Here is a 20,062-nt window from a genome sequence, read left to right as displayed (position 1 = left end):
AAGTTAATGTGGGGAGTGGAGTGGAGTGATAATAAGCAAGTTACAAAAAGTCTTTGACAAAAAAAATCATCCGACAAAAAAACGTAACAAGTCACAAAAAGTCTTTGACGAAAAAAATCATCGGACAAAAAGACGTTGGACCAAAAGACATGCAGACAAAAAGACGTTGGACCAAAAGACGTGGACGAAGTGTCGTTGGACGAAATGACGTCGGACGAAAAGACATAGCACCGAAATCTGAGGGTGGGTTTTTCCACCGGCAGAGGCAGCTCTCCACTGGGCGCTGGCAGGAATTCCGGTCCCACCGATCACTACACCGTTTTGCGTGGCTCACCCATTCCACCACCGAGGTACACGCCACGGGGGGGGGGGGGGGGGGGGGGGGGGGGGCAGGGTTCTGCTTCAGCAGGAGAGGTACACCTGCCAGATGGAAGGGCTGGAAAATCCCGCCGATGTATTATGTAATGTTCTCTGCATGCACGGATGGCGAGGTCTTTGTAGTAGAAGTGATCAGAGAACATACGGCTTTGTAAATTAACAAAATTAACTAAAACACTAAAGGGTTTCGGCTTCAACAAAGGGTCACCTGGACTCGAAACGTTACCTCTTTTCTCTCCCTACAGATGCTGCCAGACTTGCTGCGATTTTCCAGCATTTTCGTTTCAGGTTTCTATGATATCTACTAAGATTACAGTTGGATATGAAGGCTAAATACGGACAACTATGATTGATTATTATTAATCACTGTTAACTCAGGAGCTGCTCGATTTGTGCCTGGACTCTGTGCCTGCTGTGCAGCTTGTGTCTCTCTGTGCTGTCCAGGAGAACAGGTCTGCCACATGTGGGTGTCTTCCAGTGACCTTCTCCTGTAGCCACCTGTGGTCAGATGCTAGAATACTAGTCTATACATACAGGCACTAATGTTTACATATGGCTTGGTTATTATATTATATACATAGCTGATAGTTCACATACCGTTGCATGTTCCACCAGCGTAACTCGCTTACTTCAAGGTTTGCAGCACACATTGCGCTGAAGCACACTAAAGATTAACTTGCAACATAATTTCAATAGGAGACATTTTAGTGTACCAACGAGTTACTAGAGGAACTTCAGGCATCTTGAATGTGGCAGCATTTCTCACAGGCCACAAGAAACATTTTGGTGTAAATATTTGGCACCACATTCTGGTATGTGAGAATGGTAGAATGGTGGTACGGTTACTGAACTAATAATCCACAGACCGAGACCAATGCTCAGGAGGTGTGAGCTCAATTCTTAAATTCTTTAGCATAAATTCACTTTAATAAATCTGGGGTTGTCATAAAAATCTATCGGGTGTACTCATGCTTTTGAAGAAAGTTACCATACTTACCTGGCCTGGCCTGGTGTGTCCAGGCACACAGCAATGTGACTGACTCTGAAATCTAGAAAGCCAGTCAGTCGTATCAAACCCTTACAGAAAAGTCAAAGAAGAATAAAACTGGACAGACCACCCGACACTAAAGTAGGCAATGGATTCGGCAAAGGCACATCCTGCCCAGCCAACCCTGTAAAGTCTTCCTCACTAACATCTGGGGACAGCTGTTCCTCAGCTGAGTCAAGTAACCGCCTGTTTGCATTAACCCGGATTCAAGAGCTTGGAGCTTCTGCTCGCTGCATATGAGTAAAAGTTATGTTATGGTAAAAATAAGAACTCTTTTCCTTCTGCCACTGGCTTCCTTAGTCATTAGGAACAGCGATGGGATAAGTCATTAGAAACAGTGATGGGATATGACATTGAGACAGAGGATCAGCATGATCATATTGAATAGCGGAGCAGGCTGAAAGGGCTGAATGGCTGACTCTCCTATTGTCTATGTCTCCATGTTTCTATATATTTTTTTAATTAAATATAGAGGCCATCTATGTGCAGGAAAAGGCAGATTAGAAACTGGCTGTAGTTTTTGTTTATGTTCCATAATCTTCAAAATAAACATGGAAAAAACACAGAGAGAGAGCACATCTTTCTTCATCTTAGTTCGAGCTCCTTTTTTTATAAGAAATACAAATAATTAAATCTTTGAAACAACAGCCTATAATATTCCTTGGTTTCTTTTTAAATTTCACCATCCGTTGTGGGATTTGAAATCAGCTCCCTAATTAACATTACTCTGGGTCTCCCGATGACGTCCCCCAGTGACGATCAAAACAGCCTCTAATTATGACATGATTATCACCTGTGTTATGTTGATGATTATGATGTGGAGATGCCGGCATTGGATTGGGGTGAGCACAGTAAGAAGTCTTACAACACCAGGTTAAAGTCCAACAGGTTAGGGCAGCATGGTAGCATGGTGGTTAGCATAAATGCTTCACAGCTCCAGGGTCCCAGGTTCGATTCCCGGCTGGTTCACTGTCTGTGTGGAGTCTGCACGTCCTCCCCCTGTGTGCGTGGGTTTCCTCCGGGTGCTCCGGTTTCCTCCCACAGTCCAAAGCTGTGCGGGTTAGGTGGATTGGCCATGCTAAATTGCCCGTAGTGTCCTAATAGTAAGGTTAAGGGGGGGAGTTGTTGGGTTACGGGTATAGGGTGGATACGTGGGTTTGAGTAGGGTGATCATTGCTCGGCACAACATCGAGGGCCGAAGGGCCTGTTCTGTGCTGTACTGTTCTATGTTCTAGGTTTGCTCCAACCTGCGCATGCGCGGTTGCCGTCTTCCCCTCCGCTGCCCCGCAAGGCATGGCGGCTTGATCTTGCAGGGCGGCGGAGAGGAAAGAGTGCGTCTCTTAGAGACACCGGCCCAACGATCAGTGGGCACCGATCGCGGGCCAGTCACCTCCTGAGCACACCCGTGGTGCTCGATCCTCCCTCTACCCCCCACAAGCCCCACACTTACCTGTCGCACGATGTTCACGCCGGCAGCGGCCAGGTATGGTTGGCGCCGGCGTGAACCGGTTGGGTTCATCAGACCGCTTGGACGATCCGGGCCGGAAAATCGCCGGTCGGCGTGAAAAACAGCGAGCGGCGATTCCGCGACACGCCATTTTGGGGGGGGGGGGGGAGAATAGCGGGGGGTGCCAGGGCGGCGTGTCGTGATTCGCCCGGCCTTCCCGCGATTCTCCCACCCGGCGTGGGGAGCAGAGAATCACGCCCTGAGTGTCAGCGAGTAGATTATGGGTAAATGGTACTTTCCAGCTGTGTTGACAACACCTTGCATCACTTTGGGGAAGTGACAATAAGGTGGTGATTGAACATGTTAAATTTGGCTTGCTTTTTGTGGACAGGGGATTCCTGGACAAATATATTTTATTCACAAAATATTTGAAAGAACATTACAAAAGTTTCAAAATGGCCATTACACAAAGTGCAATAATATTCACGTTCTCCACATACATCAAGTTGCACTCTTTGAGGTGCTTCAATACAGTCAAAGAAACATTACATACATTCCAAATGGTCGTTACAAATGGTGCAAAGGCATTTAAGTCATCTACATAGATTAAGTTGCACTCTGAGGTGCTTCAATACAATTGTGATACATGAAATATTCACCATACGCATTCAATGTAAGTCCTACAGCCCAAATGGGTTCTATACTAGTCCCAACCTCACAGTTCACTGTGGGTAAAAGGTCTTACACAGCCATCCTCCCCCATTGAGCTTCTTCAGTAGCTGCACAAGCTATAATCCTCCCTCAGCACATGGCTTTGAAATGTGCCAATCTGCAACACTTGGTCGGGGACAATTCTTTGTACTGGAAGACCAACAGGTTCTGGACAGATCAAAGAGCGTCTGTCACTGGGTTGTCACTGGGTTGATGATTCTCCAGCAACAGTCAATGATTGCGGAGAAGAGAAGTCTGATTTGCGGAGAAGAGAAGTCCCACGCATGCGCGGAAATACGCCAGCCGTTCCGCGCATGCGCGAACTCATGCTGGCCCTTCGGTGCCGGCTGGAGCGGCGCCAACACCTCCGGCATCAACCTAGCCCCCCCGAAGGTTTGGAGAATTCCTCACTTTCGGGGGCTGTTGGCGCCGGAGTGGTTGGCGCCGGTTTTCCCGCTGGCGTGGGGGCTTAGAAGGGAGAATCGCGCCCCTCATGTCTCTCCAGACTTTCTTTGCAAAGATGTGGAGATGCCGGCGTTGGACTGGGGTGAGCACAGTAAGAAGTCTTACAACACCAGGTTAAAGTCCAACAGGTTTGTTTCAAACACGAGCTTTCGGAGCGCAGCTCCTTCCTCAGGTGAATCTGAGGAAGGAGCTGCGCTCCGAAAGCTCGTGTTTGAAACAAACCTGTTGGACTTTAACCTGGTGTTGTAAGACTTCTTACTGTTTCTTTGCAAAGGCATGTTGCACAAGGAGGTGGACAATGCACTCTTCCCCACCACAGTCACCTCTGGGGCAATGTGCGGATGGGGTCAAACTCTGACCATGTAGGGAGGATCTGACAAGGTGGGCCTTTCTCACCATCGGCCAAGCCAGGTCTTGGCGGCACGATAGCACAGTGGTTAGCACTATTGCTTCACAGCGCCAGGGACCCGGATTCAATTTGCGCTTGGGTCACTGACTGTGCGGCATCTACAGGTTCTCTCCGTGTCTGCATGGGTTTCTTCCGGGTGCTCCAGTTTCCTCCAACAAGTCCTGAAAGACATGCTTGTTAGGAGAATTGGACATTCTGAATTCTCCCAATGTGTATCTGAACCGGCGCCGGATTGTAGCGACTAGGGGCTTTTCACAGTAATTTCATTGCAGGAGCAATGTAAGCCGACTTGTGACACTAATAAATATTATTATTATTATTTGAAAGTTCTGGTGATGAGGCATTCTGCCAAATGACCTTGACAGTCTGTTCAGGGAACCATCCGACAGGATCCACCAACTTTTTCCGAAGGGCTGCTGGGACATTATGTGCAGATCATTGCCTGGTGGACTTGTGGTCGAAGGTGTTTCTCTGCATAATCTTTTCCACGAGGGGCAGGTAGTATGGCATGGCCCAACTACTTGGAGCATTCCTCGGCAGCAAGGCCAGACCCATCCGTCACAACACTGGGGGGCAGGTAGAACCTCAACACCTAGTGACACACGGTGTTTGCGTACGGAGGATCTTTGCACAGTTTGATGCAGCCACACAGAATGATGGCCATCAGGATTAAGGTGATGCTGGGCACTTTTTTACCCCCTTTATCTCGAGATTTATACATTGCCTTCTGTTGCAAAGGGTCTATATCTGACCTCCAGATGAAGTGGAAAATAGCTTGGTAATCGCCGCAACGCGAGAGTGAGGAATAGGCCAGACCTGCGCCACATACAGCAACACCGAGTGTGCCTCATACCTGGTGATCAGGTTCTTGCCTGCAATGGAGAGGGAGCTTCACTCCCACATACACAGTTTTTGGTTCATTATACCTATCCGCTCCTTCCAGTTTCGACCGCATGTCCTGGTCTCTCCGACCCATATCCCCAGCACCTTCAGGCTGTCTGACCTGGCAGTGAAGGGGACAAAGGATCAGTCAGCCCAGTTCCCGAAGAACATGGCATCGCTCTTGCCACATTTATCTCGGCACCCAAAGCTAGTTCAAACTGGTCGCAGATGTTGATCAGTCTGTGCACCAACAGCAGATCTGAGCAGATGTTGTTGCTCATCATGCAGAGAGGCTTTAACTTGAGTGCCTCCACTGCCTGGGATCAGCCTCCACTGCTTGGGATCATCAAACGTATTATGCCCAAATCCTTTCTGATGAAGGCAGAAGGGCAGGTTAATAGGATGGTGAAAACGACAAATGGGACACTCGCTTTTATCAATGGGGCATAGATTACAAAAGCAGAGAGGTCATGATGGAGCTTTATAGAACTTTGGTGAGGCCACAGCTGGAGTACTGTGTGCAATTCTGGTCACCACATTGTAGGAAAGATGTGATTGCACTGGAGGGGGTGCAGAGGAAATTCACCAGGGTGTTGCCTAGGATGGAACATTTAAGTTATGAAGAGAGGTTGGACAGGCTTGGGTTGTTTTCTCTGGAGCAGAGAAGACTGAGGGGGCGACCTAATTGAGGTGTACAAGATTATGAGGAGAATTGACAAGGTGGAGAGGGAACAGTAATTCCCTTTAATTGAAAGGTTAGTTACGAGGGGACACAAGTTCAAAGAGAGGAGTGGGAGGTTCAGGGGGATTTGAGGAAAACATTTTTTGCCCAGAGAGTGGTGACAGTCTGGAATGCACTCCCTGGGAGGGTGGAAGAGGCGGGTTGCCTCATATCCTTTAAAAGGTACCTGGAGGAGTACTTTGCACGCCATAGCATTCAAGGGCCTAGTGCTGGCAAGTGGGATTAGGTGGACAGGCCAGGGCCTTTCATGCGTCAGTGCAGACTTGATGGGCCAAAGGGTCTCTTCTGCACTGTAGCATTCTGTGATCACCAAAAGGTTCTATACAACACAAACAAGATGGGAAAGAGAGGGCAGCCCTGTCTGACACCAGATTTTATTGGAAAGCTTTCAGATTCCCACCCATTGATTGAAACTGCGCTGCTGATGTTTGTGTCGAGCAGTTGGACCCAATTATGAATTCCCTCCCCAACCCTATTTTAGAGAACACATCCATTATGTAGGTGTGTGATATTCTGTCAAAGGTCTTCTCCTGATCCAGGTAGGTATCCACACCCCTGTCCCACATGTCGACGATCGTACCCCTGAGTAGCGTGAGACTATCAGAGATCTTTTTGCCAGGTCCAGAGCAGATCTGGTCAGGGTGGATCACCGAATGCAGAACAGACCTGGTCTGATTTACGATGAGCTTGGACAGAATTTTCTAGTCCGCATTCAACTGTGAAATGGGTCGCCAATTTGTAATTGCTTCCCTTTTCCCCTTCTCCTTGTAGATGAAGGTAATGATGTCCTTCCTCGTGGATTCTGACATGCTCCCAGCCAGAGGCAGACTCTCCCATACCTCCAGTAGGTCAGGCCCAATCCAGTCCCGCAGAGCCAAATACAACTCAGCTGGTAAGCCATCGCTTCCGGGAGTTTTACTCTTCTCTAAGGTCTCGAGGGTCTTAGTGAACTCAGCTAGAGCTGGCGATATATCCAGGCTCTCCTGCTCGCTGTCCTCTAGGACAGTGCTTCTCAAAGTGTGGTACGCGTACCGGTGCCGGTACGCGAGCCATCATCTGCCGGTACTTGGAGTGTTTCCAGAAAAGAGACAGTAATCCTGGATTGGCTTGTTTCGCTCACCGGTCCCTGGCACATTGAAAAAAAAAACTGCCGGTCCGCCACATCAGATAGTTTGAGATGCACTGCTCTAGGAGATCTGTGAGAGAGGACAGGAAGGACTGGGAGGCCGTGCAGTCTGTAATGCTCTTGCCAGATGACCTGATTTATATTACAAGAACACTTGTACCTAAAACTATAAACAATTTACTAACATTAACTGTGGGTAAACTATATGCAAAACAACAGATGAATAACAGTAAGATCATGCACAAGCAACCTCTCTCCAGCTTCCTCCAGCCAGTCTGAGGGGTCACCTAACTCTAACATTCACTTATATACTAATGAGATTCCTAGTAGTCAGTCGGTGAATTACAACACAACCATGATATCACTATACTGATGAGTTGCTAGGAGTGTTCTAGTTGTACTGAAAAATGTTGGGCTCCTGGTGCAACTCATTAAGTTGCACCAGGAGCCAAACCTGAAGGAGACCTATCCAGTCACCTGAGGAAGGAGCTGCGCTCCGAAAGCTAGTGTTTGAAACAAACATGTTGGACTTTAACCTGGTGTTGTAAGACTTCTTACTGGGCTCACCCCAGTCCAACGCCGGCATCTCCACATCATGGCAACTCATTAAGAGCACAGGTCCTCAGCATGAGAGCTGACATGCTGTCCAGGGAGAGGGAGGGTGACAGAATGAGGAAGTCTCCCGAGAAGGGGTTTGCCCGGATAGGGAAGAATCGCGAGCGAGGGAGTTTGCCAGGCTGTGGAAGTATCGCGAGAGGGAGCTTGCCAGGACGGGAAGTATTCCGAGAGGGGCTGTGCCAGGATGGAGAAGTCTCGCGAGAGGGGGTTTGTCAGGATGGGGAAGCATCGGGAGAGGGAGTTTGCCAGGATGGGAAGTATCGCGAGAGAGCTTGCCAGGATACGAAGTATCGCGAGAGGGAGCTTGTCAGGATGGGAAGTGTCGCGCGCGACATGAATCCTGCGATTTGTGGTCCCGTGAGCCTCTGCTCTCTCTTTCCATGTTGGCGGCCAGAGGTGAGTGTGAGCTGGAAATGGTCCGGGGGTAAAGATCGATCAGTGATCTGCTCCCAATCTCAGGCATCCGAGCTCCAGATACTACATTTTCACAAGGAATAGTTCCACAGCTCGATAAACAACTTTACCCGCTCGATATTGCCTTTGGGATCAGTTTTTAATATAAAGGATTAAAAGCTGTAGTCTCCGAGCGCGCTCCAAAATGGCGGCCCGGGAGTCGCAGTGAACAGGCTTCATTTGGGAGTGTCTCAATGTTGAGTTTCATTCCATGTCTACATAGTGGTACTGCCGGGTTTGTGGGCCTGAAGGGGCCAAGTTTAACCCTGTAAAATCTACTTTACATATCCTTGATTGTCGATTCGTTAAGTGATGGGTTTTGGAGTTGGGTGTTTTAAGGGGGTCGGTTAACCCAGTTGTCCGTGCGGCTGGTTCTGCGATATTCTGATGGGGAACGACGCCGACAGCCCCTATTCAATTCCCCTCCCGGCTGAGGCCCAACCTGGCCCTAAGATTGTTCTAAAAGACAGCCTTTAAATGAGGCTCTATCAGTAATGTGGCAGCAATGATGACTTTCTTAGGACACCTTTGGAATAATCATGAAAATGTACTACTATTCTGAGCTTCCACGTATGAGTCTTTGCCGAATTGCAGACCCCCATCTGCTGACGCTTTTCATGTTGATGGGTGCATTAGTAATTCTGAAACATGATGAAAATAGTTCCACTCCTGATGGAGGATCTAAAAATTAGTGCTTCAGGTTGCATAATTTTATATTTCTAACCTGGTGTAATATTATTTTAATGAACTTGAATTTACTTTGCCTTGCTTCCTAGTTATCTGAAAATGGTCCGCTATTCATTAGATCCAGAGAACCCCACCAAATGTAAGTAACTCTACTTTAATAAGTCCTAACTTGAGTGGGTAATTCAACTGGCTCATCTGACTTTGTATTCTCCACAGCATGCAAGGCAAGGGGTTCCAACTTGCGAGTACACTTCAAGGTAAGACTTACCTGAATTCAACTCTATGATAAAAGTGGCAAGGTATAAGGGGGGGGGGGGGGGGTATAATCAGAATGAAATTGACCTACACAAAGTCAATGGTAAGACATTTGCAAGTTAATTTAGGGAAGGGTGGACTGGATTTTAAATACTCCTTGAGGTTTGATGCAATCGTCTATCACTTTAAAGTTTCATTGTTTTCCATGGCCTCGCCCGTCCCGATCTGCTGTCTTACAGCTACACAAATTGCTTTATTGTCTTGACTTCAGCTTCCAAAGGCCTAATCCATGTAGTTTCCTTCTGAAACCCTCTATCTCTTTTTGCCCCTATTTAAGGCAATCCTTCTAAAGCAAAAAAATAGGTCAAAGCTGTAACTCCCCTAATTCTGCAGCACAGTGGGCAAAAATGTGGCAGATGGAGTTTAATGTGGATAAGTGTGAGGTCATGCATTTTGGTCGAAAAAATTGAAAGGCAACTTATCTAAATGGGGAGAGAATTCGGGGTGCTCCAATGCAGAGGGATCTGAGTATCTTCGTGCATGAGTCACAGAAAATGAGCATGCAGGTGCAGCAGATAATAAGGAAAGCAAATGGAATGTTGGCATTTATAGTTAAAGGAATTGAGTGTAAAGGAAGTGCTGCAACTATACATGGCATTGGTAAGACTGCACCTGGAGTATTGCGCACAGTTTGGTCTGCTTATTTGAGGAAATATATAGTGGCACTGGAGACAGTTCAGAGGAGGTTCACTAGACTAATTCCAGAGATGAGGGGTTTGTCGTATGATGAGAGATTGAATAGTTTAGGCCAATACTCCCTAGAGTTTAGAAGAATGAGTGGAGATCTAATTGGGGTATACGAGATGCTAAAAGGTATGGATAAAGTAGACATGGAGTTGATGCTTCCCCTTATGGGGCTTTCTAAAACGAGAGGCCATTGTCTTAGAATAAGAGGTAGAAAATGTAAAGCATTTGAGGGAAATCTACTCCCAAAGAGTTGTGAATCTGGAATTATTTACCGCAGAGTGCGATGGATGCAGGACGGTGGAGTTCCAGGATGTGATCAGCCATGATCACATTGAGGGTGCTGGGCTCGCGAGGCTAAATTGTCTACTCCTGCTCCTCGGTCATGTGTTCTAGGGAGGAGATGCTCTGGCTGATTTCGCAATCCAGCTCTTGGTCTGTAACATTGTAGGTTGCAGATGAGAAACGTATCGGCCATGATAGAATGGCAGAGCAGACCCGATGGGCAGAATATCCTAAATCTGCTCCTATATCTTATGAAGAAGGCCCATTTATATGTGCCTCGGCAGTCAAGCACTTGTTTTCTGATCCCATTTTCCAGCACTTGGCCCGTGGCATTGTCTGCTTTGGTATGTCAAGTGTTGTCTAAATGCTTTGAGTGAATGACTTAATGTCAAATCTTTGCAGTGTGATGCTCTTGCGAATTGCCTTGGGTTGATTTATTATGTAAAAGTAAAGTTGTCATAGTCCCATTTGACCATAAGCTGCTTTCCCCTTTGAGTGCGAGAGCTAACTGGTGGTTTAACCTGAGGATCACCACATCTCAGGCGAGGGGCAATGTTGAGAAGGCGGGGCCTTCATTAATAACTTCGGTCAGTGTGGGGGTTGGACTCGTGCTGTTGACCTTGCTCTTTATCACAAACGAGCTGACCAGTCAGCTGAGTTAAACTATGTATTTATTATGTAATAAGGCGACATGAAAGGCGGAAATGGATAGATTCTTGGTGAGCAAGAGGTGAAGGTTTATCGGGCAGGCAGCAAGTTGACGTTAAAACTTTGAGCTGGTTTAGCTCACTTGGATAGATAGCTGGTTTGTGATGCAGAGCAAGGCCAGGTGCGACTTGGGGCTTTTCACGGTAACTTCATACTTGTGACAATAAACGGTTATTATTATCTTGTTGAATGGCAGAGTAGACTCAAGTAGCCACCTCCTTCTCCTAATTCATGTGTTGAGACAAAGTCCCACTGTGGTTAAATTGAATTGAACATGTCTGATAGTTTATGGACTAACATTAGTACAGTTCAAAACTAAAGTTTAAAAAGGGACCCTAATTGTTTCAATACCTATTGCCTAGTCGCACCTTATTGGGTTGGGGAGCCTTGCCGGCAACACTCTGAATTTTATTCTATCATTGTGTTATAATGTTTTGCTGTGGACAAGTCTTTCCCTTGGCCAACTTCATTGGTCTTAACATCCTTTGAACAACTGGACAAGAGAGTAAATAGCGCTTTTCCATTCCATTGGCGCTTTGGAGTGTTCATGAAAATATATTTGATTGTCCTGACTGACTGATTTAATCTGTACCAAAAATGTTGTTCCTAGAATACTCGTGAGACTGCCCAGACCATCAAAGGCATGCACATCCGCAAAGCAACCAAGTTCCTGAAGGATGTTGTGATCAAGAGGCAGTGTGTCCCTTTCCGCCGATACAATGGTGGAGTTGGCAGGTGTGCACAAGTGAGTTTGAAGTTTAAGTGGAAAATGAAATGAAAATCGCTTATTGTCACGAGTCGACTTCAATGAAGTTACTGTGAAACGCCCCTAGTCGCCACATTCCGGCACCTGTTCGGGGAGGCTGTTACGGGAATCGAACCATGCTGCTGGCCTGCTTGGTCTGCTTTTAAAGCTAGCGATTTAGCCCAGTGTGCTAAACAGCCCCTGGTGAATCAAGTGTGCGATAATTTTGCCTTAACTTTCTGCTTCTCGTCTACAGAATCTCATTGGTGCAAACTTCAGTAAGCTTGCATCACTGGCTTAGTGAAAATTGCACTAATAAACAGAATTGGTTTGCATATTTTGCAATTTATCTCGGGTAGCAAGGAAACTTGCTTCAAACAATGTTTTGTACTTCTGGCTTTCCTGAATGTGGTTGCGGTGATGATCATCTTAGGACACCTTTGGAATAATCATGAAAACAATTAAATATCTGAGCTTCCACATTTTGGGTTTTATGGGGGATTAAAACAAATTTATTTTTCCTGGGACTGTCTGGTTTGAGGGTCATCTGGTAGCTGGGCTTTCCATTGAAGTGGTTGCTAGATTTTTTGATCGAGAACTATGCTGTATAGTTGACCGAGATTGTGGCTCGATTTGGGTGTCCCGTTTTCCCCATCAAAAGCCAATATTTTTCAATTTGCCTGATGTGATAGGTGGAATGAATTAATGTTTGCTTTTATTGTAAAGGCTAAGGCTTGGCATTGGACACAAGGTCGTTGGCCTAAAAAGAGCGCAGAGTTTCTGTTGCACATGCTAAAGAACGCAGAAAGCAATGCTGAACTCAAGGTATGTGGCACTGATCAATGTATTTGCTTTCATGATCGTCACTGGAACTCCAAAAGGAGTTAATTGTGTTTTTGGAGAATTGTTAAACATTGAGTTCTAGAATGACCGAGTGAAGTCAGCTAGGGTATTGGATCTGGATGATCCTTTATTTCAATATGACGTGATTTTGAAATGTGTGGTTACGATGATGACAGTTTTAGGACACCTTTGGATTATACATGAAAACAATATATTCTGAGTGACCACGTCTTTAACTCTGTCTTGGGTAGACCACAAGATTTTTGCCGTTGCGCAATACGAGTCCATCTCCCGTTTTAAATGTGTCTTTGGTGTCGCTGGCATTTACTGTCCTGGAAAATACAGTGGGTCCTCTGCCTCCGCTGTCTTTTATATGAATGGTGCATTGTGTCAATAGATGCATCTGTCCTAGAATGGGTGCACGTTCCAGCAACTGAATGAGGTGCTGAGAAAGTAGACTGCTTTCTCCAGCTGCAAGCATCCAAGAGATTTTGCTCTTGTGTGGCGTCAGTTCAAAAATAGGTGCAGGTGGTAATTTTAACACTGCTTGGCTAAAGCTATTGTACAAACATTCTCCTTACCATGAGTTTAGCTTTTTTCCCCACCCAAAAACGCCTGATTGTGTAGTAAAGGTGAAAAGAGCCGGTATCGGTTTGTATTTCAACATTTCCATCAGGCATGATCAATGAATTGCAGAATTGTTGTGGCGTGGGAGCAGGTCATTTGGCACATTGTGTCTGTGCTGGCTTTCTGAGTGAGAACCTATCCAGACCCCTGTGATTTTGACCTCTACCAAATCTGTTTTCCAGTCTGGCCGTAGAACCGAAGTGCCTTATCTGTGGAACCAATCTTGTGAATATTTTCTGCACCCTTTCACATCCATACTGGAGTGAGGTGCCAGAACAAGAACTAGGAGTAGGCAATTCAGCCCCTCTAGTCCGATCCGCCATTCAGTACAACGATCATGGCTGATCTCATCTCAGCAGATTACCCAATGTTTTGTTTTTCCAATTGAGGGGCAATTTAGCATGGCCAATCCATGTACCCTGCACATCTTGGGTTGTGGTGGTGAGACCCACGCAGACATGGGGAGAATACCAATAATCCATCCTGGGCCCTTGGCGCTGTGAGGCAGTAGTGTTAACCACTGCACCGCCATGCTGCTCGAACCTGAAAGCAATTTAGAATAGTTGGGCAGCACGGCAGCATAGTGGTTAGCACAGTTGCTTCACATCTCCAGGGTCCCAGGTTCGATTCCCGGCTGGGTCACTGTCTGTGCGGAGTCTGCACGTCCTCCCTCTGTCTGCATGGGTTTCCTCCGGGCGCTCCGGTTTCCTTCCACAGTCCAAAAATGTGCGGGTTAGGTGGATTGGCCATGCTAAATTGCCCTTTGTGTCCAAACAATTGGGGGGTTATTGGATTACAGGGATAGGGTAGATACATGGGCTTCAGTAGGGTGCTCTTTTTGTTGGGGCCGGTGCAGACTCGATGGCTCGAATGGCCTCCTTCTGCACTGTAAATTCTATGATTCTAGTCATTCACATTAGCGGTTACTTGCCGTACGGTGTCCTGATGTCACTTTTTTCCACGTTTGCCTGCCCCTCTCTGTGCTGTTTATCGTTCTAAAGCTGCTCTGCCTTCCCCCACTGTTTTAACTGGCCAAGGTGTGTGCTTATTTGTATTGATGCAGTAAGAACGGTAGCCATAATACTGCCATTTGCTGTAGATTTGTAAATTGTAAGAAACAAGTGAGCAAATGATTAGGTTGGACTGTTAGAATTTGACCACTGGCAATATCACATTGGATGTGGATAAAAATATTGTGCTGATTTAGAGTAATTCCTTTGTTTTTACAGGGTCTGGATGTGGATTCCTTAGTGATTGAGCACATTCAAGTGAACAAGGCACCCAAGATGCGTCGGCGAACCTACCGTGCCCATGGCCGTATCAACCCATACATGAGCTCACCATGCCACATAGAGATGATCCTCACTGAGAAGGAACAGATTGTTCCAAAACCAGAGGAGGAGGTTGTTCAGAAGAAAAAGGTGATCTTTTATTTCTTCCCACTGAATTATGAGATGTCCGATGACTGGGGTCTTTAGCATTTTGGGCATTTGCACTTTTTGTCCTCTTAATTCACATCAAAATTACAAAAGGAAAAATACTGCATGTACCGAAGATCTAAAATAAAAACAAAAATGCTGGAAATACTCGGCAGCTGTAATTGCTGAAATGTGTAGTTGCAGTGATGACCCACTTAGGACACCTTTGGATGTTAACCATGAAAACAAACCAATTATAATCTGAGCAACTACATTCAGCGCCACTTAATACTCGGTACAATTTTGCACTTGGTAATTTCAACATCCTTGTGTTTAGAGTGCACAACCCCAATGGACTGTTCCAGAATAAAATGTGTTGACAATCTCAGTTGGAATAATTTATAAGTCCTTGGGTTGAGTTGTTTTTAAGTAGCTTGATTTTTGCATGGTAACACTGCAGTGATTTTTTTTTTCTTTTTTTTAGGTTTCCCAGAAGAAGCTGAAGAAACAAAAACTTATGGCACGGGACTAATTCTTGCTAATTTTTCAGGAACTTCTGTACATACAATAAACTATTTGAAACCATTGTTGGAACTTGACTGTTTGTTTAAGTCCTGTCTTCGACTGCCTTCAGAAATGCGTTTCCAATCTGTCCTGGTACTGAAGGAAACAGTTGGGGGAGGGATTCTAGTAGAAGGTTTGGAGGCTCCCAGTAGGTAGGCAGTAATCCATTTCAATGGGGTATGAGGAGGCTAGTATTTTCTAATGGTCCAGATAAGTCAAAAAAAAATGGAGAGAAACCTCAGTGTGCAGAGGGGTCTGGGTGTCCTCAAGCATGGGTTGCAGAATAGTATACATACAGCAGGTGATACGGAAGACAAATTAAGTTTTGGCCTTTATAGCTAAAGGAATAGAATATAAAAGTAGGGAAGTGTTGCGACTGTACAAGACATGGGTGAGACCGAACCTGGAGTAGAGCAGTTTTGGTCCTCTTATTGGAGGAGGGATGTAGTTACATTGGAGGCAGATCAGAGGAGGCTCACTAGATTGATTCCAGAGATGAGTTTGTCTTATGAAGAGAGATTGAGCAGTTCAGGCCCATAATAATCACTTATTGTCACAAGTAGGCTTCAATGAAGTTACTGTGAAAAGCCCCTAGTTGCCACATTCCGGTGCCTGTTCGGGGAGGCCCTCAAGTTTAAAAGAATCAGGATATCTAATGAGGTATATAAAATGATAAAAGGTATTGACAAAGTAGACATGTGGGACAATCTAGAATGAGAGGGCATAGTTTTGGGATAAGCGGTAGCAGATTTAAAACGTGATTGCTTCTCTCACAGGGAGAATTCACCACCTTGGGTACAGTGGATGTCAGGACTTTGAGGACATAGATGTTTTACTTCGTAATTGTTTGAAGGGTTGTGGAGAACAGACAGGAAAGTGAAGTTGAGGCCGAGATGTGACCAGCGATGATCGTATTGAATGGCAGAGCAGACTCTGGCTGAATTGTCTTCTGGTTGTGGGTAGTGCTGATTCAGCCAGTATTAATTGCCCTTCAGTTGAATGGCTACCTAGGCCATTTATTAGTCAACACATTGCTGTGGATCTGAAGTCTCAAACCAGGTAAGGACAGCAAGGGCCATCAGTGATCATCAATGGCGTTTTGAATTCTTGTCTGGTGACAATAGCACTACACCACCACCTTCCCTGGTGACTTGAAAGCATTTGCATCTCACTACAGATGACTGCCTTTACAGGAAGAATGTGATCACACCAGTGTGGGTGTAGAAACCAGGGTATTGCTGGAATGAAGAATTTTAACAGGAATGATAAGCTGGGTTTGTTTTCTTTGGAATGGAGGTGGTTGAGGTTTATTTAATTGATGTGGAGATGCCGGCATTGGACTGGGGTGACCACAGTAAGAGATCTTGCAACACTAATTTAGTTGAAAGGCTAGATAGGTTCTTCCTACCCATTTTCTGTTTGAGGTCAATAACTAGGATATAGCTTTCACGTATTTGGTAGTGATAGTTCATGGAGGTCTGCCGGTGCTGTTCAAGCTATATACCAATTGAATCAGTGGCTATGGTCCCTCATGGACTTTGGCTAATTATCTTTGGAAGAAATGGAGTGAGATTTCATCATTTGCTTTCCACCCAGAGGGTAGTGGAGTTCTGAACCTCGATGCCTGAAAGGTGGTACCAACACTTGGATATGTATTACAGGGCTGCAGACCAAGAGCTTGAAGGTGGAATTATACTGGATACTGTTTATTTGGGCCAATGGACCTAAACATTTCTTCATTCATGCTATTTAAATCTTCAGCCTTGATTCTGATATATTCCTGGCAGGTCTCCCCATTCTGTCCTCTAAACTTGAGGTCATCCAAAACTTTGCTGCCCACATCTTAAAATGTCTACGGCCTGTGCTCACTGACTTATTGGTCTGATCAAGCGACCTGTGTTTAAAATTCTCACTTGTTTTCAAAACCCTCCATGGCCTCGCACTCTAACGCCAGGGTCCCAGGTTCAATTCCCCGCTGGGTCACTGTCTGTAGAGTCTGCACGTTCTCCCCATGTCTGCATGGGTTTCCTCTGGGTGCTCCGGTTTCCCCTCGCAGTCCAAAGACGTGCAGGTTAGGTGGATTGGCTATGCTAAATTGCCCTTAGTGACCAAAAAGGTTAGGGTGGGTTATTGGATTATGGGGATTGGGTGGAAGTGAGGGCTTAAGTGGGTCGGTGCAGACTCGGGCTGAATGGCCTCCTGCACTGTATGTTCTATGTACAACTCTATTTAATTCCACATCTTGAGCATCCCTATTTAAGGCTTTCCTTAAAACCTACCTCTACCAAGCTTTGGTCACTTGACATCTCCCTGTGTGGCTTGGCGTCATGTTTTTAGAACACTGCAACACCATGGGCTATTACATTGAAAGGGCTATAAAAATACAAACTGCATAGCCATGCACTTACCCGAGATCCACTGCAACGGTCACTCAAGATAAAATGTTAGCATAGCTGCACACAGCAGTAAATTATCTGCTCCAAAAGACATTAATGAAAAGTCATTCCTGTGCCATACATGTTTCAAACTGGAAATCCTGGTGCGTCGATTTGTGCATTTGTAAATGGGTGGTGGGAGATGGACATTCTCCCCTGCGTGGACATCTTCCTACATCCTAGGGGCTGTTTAGCACAGGGCTAAATCGCTGGCTTTGAAAGCAGGCCAGCAGTACGGTTCGATTCCCATAACAGCCTCGCCGGAATGTGGCGACTAGGGCTTTTCACAGTAACTTCATTTGAAGCCTACTCGTGACAAGCGATTTTCATTTCATTTTTCATTCATGCTACCCTCATGTGATTTGAGCTACAAATGGTATGGGCACAGCTATGCACCAGTAGTTGCATGGAGCCACTGGTGAGTATCCAAGACCATGTGGATTATCCATCTAGCTATGTTGTCTGCCGTCTGTACAAGAATTGGTGAATGGTTACAGAACAGGCCATTTAGCCTGAAAGAGTTTTTCTCTTCAAGTAGTACCTACATAACTGATGTCCCTCAACCCTGGAATAATTCTCAAATCGTTACTGCAGCCTCTCAAACCTTTATATTCTTCCTCTTTTATAAAGGTTCATCATAATTTCTTTCCCTTTGAATTTTGTTTGTTTACAAAATCCAGGGTCTTGTATTCCTTTTTAACCAATTTCTCAACCTGTCCTGCCGCCTTCAATGATTTGCGCACCCCCACCAGAATGTGTCTACAGCTCTTTCAAACTGTACATCTTTCAGTATTGCCCGACACTCCTTTTTTTAAATTTTAGAATACACAATTGTTTTTCCAATTAAGGGGCAATTTAACGTGGCCAATTAACCTACCCTGCACATCTTTGGGTTGTAGGGGTGAGACACACGCAGACATGTGGAGAATGTGAAAGCTCCACATGGACAGTGATCCAGGGCCGGGATCGCACCCGGGTTCGGTGCCATGAGGCAGCAATGCTAACCACTCCGCCACCCCCTGACGCTTTCTGCTGAAATGTATTGCCTCTCAATTTTTTGTCTTAAGTTTCATCTGTCCACTTCACTGCCCTCTCTTGGTCCTCTACGTTTATCACAATTCTCACAGTTCAGTGCTTTCAATTTGTGTCATATTCAAATTTTAAAATTGTGTCCAGTACACAAGTCGGTAGCATCCCTGCCTCTGGGCCAGAAGGTCTAGGTTCAAGTTCCATCCCAGGACTTGAAGGCCATGGAAGGTGCATTCATGACACAGCCGAACAGGTTAACTATCAACTTGCAAAATTCTTCCAATATAGACCAATACCAAGTGGTAAGAGCGAGAGATTTCTGGTCAGTCATGTGATGGAAAGAACATTGGAGCTTCTGTTATAATCATTCATATATCCAGATTAAAATGCATGCTTAAAAAGTGCATATTTTCCACAGAAGGTTAGCGTGGAGAAAACTTAATGCAACACCAAGAAAAACAGTGGTTCTGGTATTGACACCTGGAGAATCCCACTTTATACCTTTTCCCGGTGTCTGAAAAACAACCATTCACCACTTCTGACACTCAACCAACTTTGTGTCTATGCTGCCATTGTTCCCTTTATTCCACAGGTTTCAACTTTTCTGCAAAACATATTGTGTCACTTAATCAAATATTTTTTGGAAGCACACCATATTACCCCCTCAAAGAGCTAAGCTGGCTTGTGATGCAGGGCAAGGCCAACAGTGTGGTTTAAATTTTTGTACCAGCTGAGGTTATTCATGAAAGCCCCACCTTCTCAACCTTGCCTCTCACCTGAGGTGTGGTGATCCTTAGATTAAATCACTACCAATCAACTCTCCTCAAAGGGGAAAGCAGTGTAAGGTCATCTGGGACTATGACAACTTTACTTTATTACCCCTCACCAACTCTGTTGCCGCATCAAACAACCCAATCAAGTTATGTTAAACATTATGCCTTTAATAACTTCATGCTGGAAAGGGATGTGTGGGGCGTATGTCAGAGATGGTCCCTTTTCAGGAGTCAGTTATATTCTATATAACTGTATTGATGACTGCACCTAACCCTCGATACCCAGCGGCTCCATGGAAATACTTGTGCACAACAAGGAGTAACTGTTAATTGTCAGTTGGCAGGCCAAACCACGTTAAGGTAACATGTGGGCTGCTGTCCATATGAGGGAGAACCCCCCCTGTTCAAGTACACACAAAAAAGCTGCCCTAACAATGAACCAGATGAAGTGGTATTTTCATTCTGGTATTGAAAGCATCACAACACAGCCCTGTGGACAGCTGTTAACTTCATGAGCATGGGCGCAGAAGGTGCTGGTCATCCACTGCAGTTGACCACATCTCAGTCATCTTGACTTGTCAAACCACCAAGAACAGATTTGCAAGACCGAGGGGGTGGGGCTGGCTAATCCATCACCACTGTAAACCAACTGTGCACATCATATCAACTC

The 20,062-nt window shown here is 45.6% G+C and overlaps 1 protein-coding gene and 4 non-coding genes across 5 annotated transcripts; all 5 read left to right on the top strand.

Annotated features, from left to right (window-relative positions):
- The first annotated feature begins 8,148 nt into the window (after positions 1–8,148).
- Positions 8,149–15,178, top strand: rpl17 (ribosomal protein L17). Its single transcript, XM_038790504.1, has 7 exons — positions 8,149–8,222; positions 9,056–9,105; positions 9,183–9,223; positions 11,569–11,703; positions 12,430–12,528; positions 14,403–14,594; positions 15,076–15,178. Exons 2-7 carry the CDS (start codon positions 9,066–9,068, stop codon positions 15,121–15,123), a joined length of 555 nt encoding a protein of 184 aa, XP_038646432.1. The 5' UTR covers positions 8,149–8,222; positions 9,056–9,065; the 3' UTR covers positions 15,124–15,178.
- LOC119964010 lies at positions 8,780–8,846 on the top strand. Its single transcript, XR_005460251.1, has one exon. It is a non-coding gene; the product is annotated as a small nucleolar RNA SNORD58 (small nucleolar RNA).
- On the top strand, positions 12,116–12,181 carry LOC119964008. The gene has a single exon (XR_005460249.1). It is a non-coding gene; the product is annotated as a small nucleolar RNA SNORD58 (small nucleolar RNA).
- On the top strand, positions 12,708–12,771 carry LOC119963951. Its single transcript, XR_005460209.1, has one exon. It is a non-coding gene; the product is annotated as a small nucleolar RNA SNORD58 (small nucleolar RNA).
- Positions 14,790–14,861, top strand: LOC119964009. Its single transcript, XR_005460250.1, has one exon. It is a non-coding gene; the product is annotated as a small nucleolar RNA SNORD58 (small nucleolar RNA).
- Positions 15,179–20,062: the final 4,884 nt, after the last annotated feature.

This window comes from Scyliorhinus canicula, chromosome 3, assembly GCF_902713615.1.
Source record: "Scyliorhinus canicula chromosome 3, sScyCan1.1, whole genome shotgun sequence".
Lineage (NCBI taxonomy): Eukaryota > Metazoa > Chordata > Chondrichthyes > Carcharhiniformes > Scyliorhinidae > Scyliorhinus > Scyliorhinus canicula.
This window is presented reverse-complemented; position numbering and strand designations above follow the sequence as displayed.

Bases quoted from the DNA above. Each gene is read 5' to 3' on its own strand.
- rpl17 (XM_038790504.1), top strand. From the start codon at position 9,066: ATGGTCCGCTATTCATTAGATCCAGAGAACCCCACCAAAT. The intron at 9,106-9,182 runs GTAAGTAACTCT...TATTCTCCACAG, and splicing joins TCCAGAGAACCCCACCAAAT to CATGCAAGGCAAGGGGTTCC. The intron at 11,704-12,429 runs GTGAGTTTGAAG...TTTATTGTAAAG, and splicing joins GAGTTGGCAGGTGTGCACAA to GCTAAGGCTTGGCATTGGAC.